General features: G+C 49.0%; 1 protein-coding gene across 1 annotated transcript in view; it reads right to left on the minus strand.

The window, feature by feature from the left end:
• Positions 1 to 347: 347 nt before the first annotated feature.
• Positions 348 to 679, minus strand: part of LOC105367562 (protein groucho-1-like) — an 82473-nt gene continuing 82141 nt past the window's right edge. The window contains exon 11 of the mRNA XM_011506322.1: positions 348 to 589. Coding sequence (XP_011504624.1) covers positions 482 to 589 — 108 coding nt within the window. The 3' untranslated portion in view covers positions 348 to 481. The remainder of the gene's footprint in view (positions 590 to 679) is intronic.

The raw sequence follows: 679 nt of genomic DNA on the forward strand, positions 1-679 counted from the left end.
GAGCGTCGGATGGAAGCGAAGATTGCACGCGACCTGTTATCTCGATCGAGGCGCGGCTTCGCTCTCAACGATCGCCCGCACAACGATAAATCAAAAGGACATCGAATTATAGGGAACGCCCTTATAATTGTATGGTCGCGCGCGGATCGGCGCACTTGTATCCCGAAACAGCTGAGCTAAAGGGGACCCTCTTTCCTCCCCAGAATAACAACAATAACGATGGTTCATCTCCTTAACCGATAATAGACGATGGCTCGTGTGCGTGTATCTTAAAGGTCATTTAATGAAATAATCTAGACGACGCATTATTTACAAGTGGTGCTCCAGACCTCTATGTGTCCGCATGCGTGTGTTCGTGGCAATTTTCTTGTCCCTACAACAGTTGTACACGATAACGTTGCTGGCATTGCGGCGCTGCAGTATATTCTTCGGTCCACTGTCAGACTCGATCTTGTAGAAAGTAACAACAATGACTGCTACTTTAGTATATGACCTCGTAGACGGTGGCCTTCTTGTCGCCGGAGCCGGTAACGATGTACTTGTCGTCCGCTGAGATGTCGCAGCTAAGGACCGAGGACGACTCCTTCGACTGCAAGAGGACCCAGAAGAGGGCGTAATTGACATTAAAGACACTGGCGATAAAAGGCTTTCCGAGTGCGTTAGTAAAGACGAGTGGGTA

This window comes from Ceratosolen solmsi, unplaced genomic scaffold (genome assembly GCF_000503995.2).
Source record: "Ceratosolen solmsi marchali unplaced genomic scaffold, CerSol_1.0 scaffold7, whole genome shotgun sequence".
Lineage (NCBI taxonomy): Eukaryota > Metazoa > Arthropoda > Insecta > Hymenoptera > Agaonidae > Ceratosolen > Ceratosolen solmsi.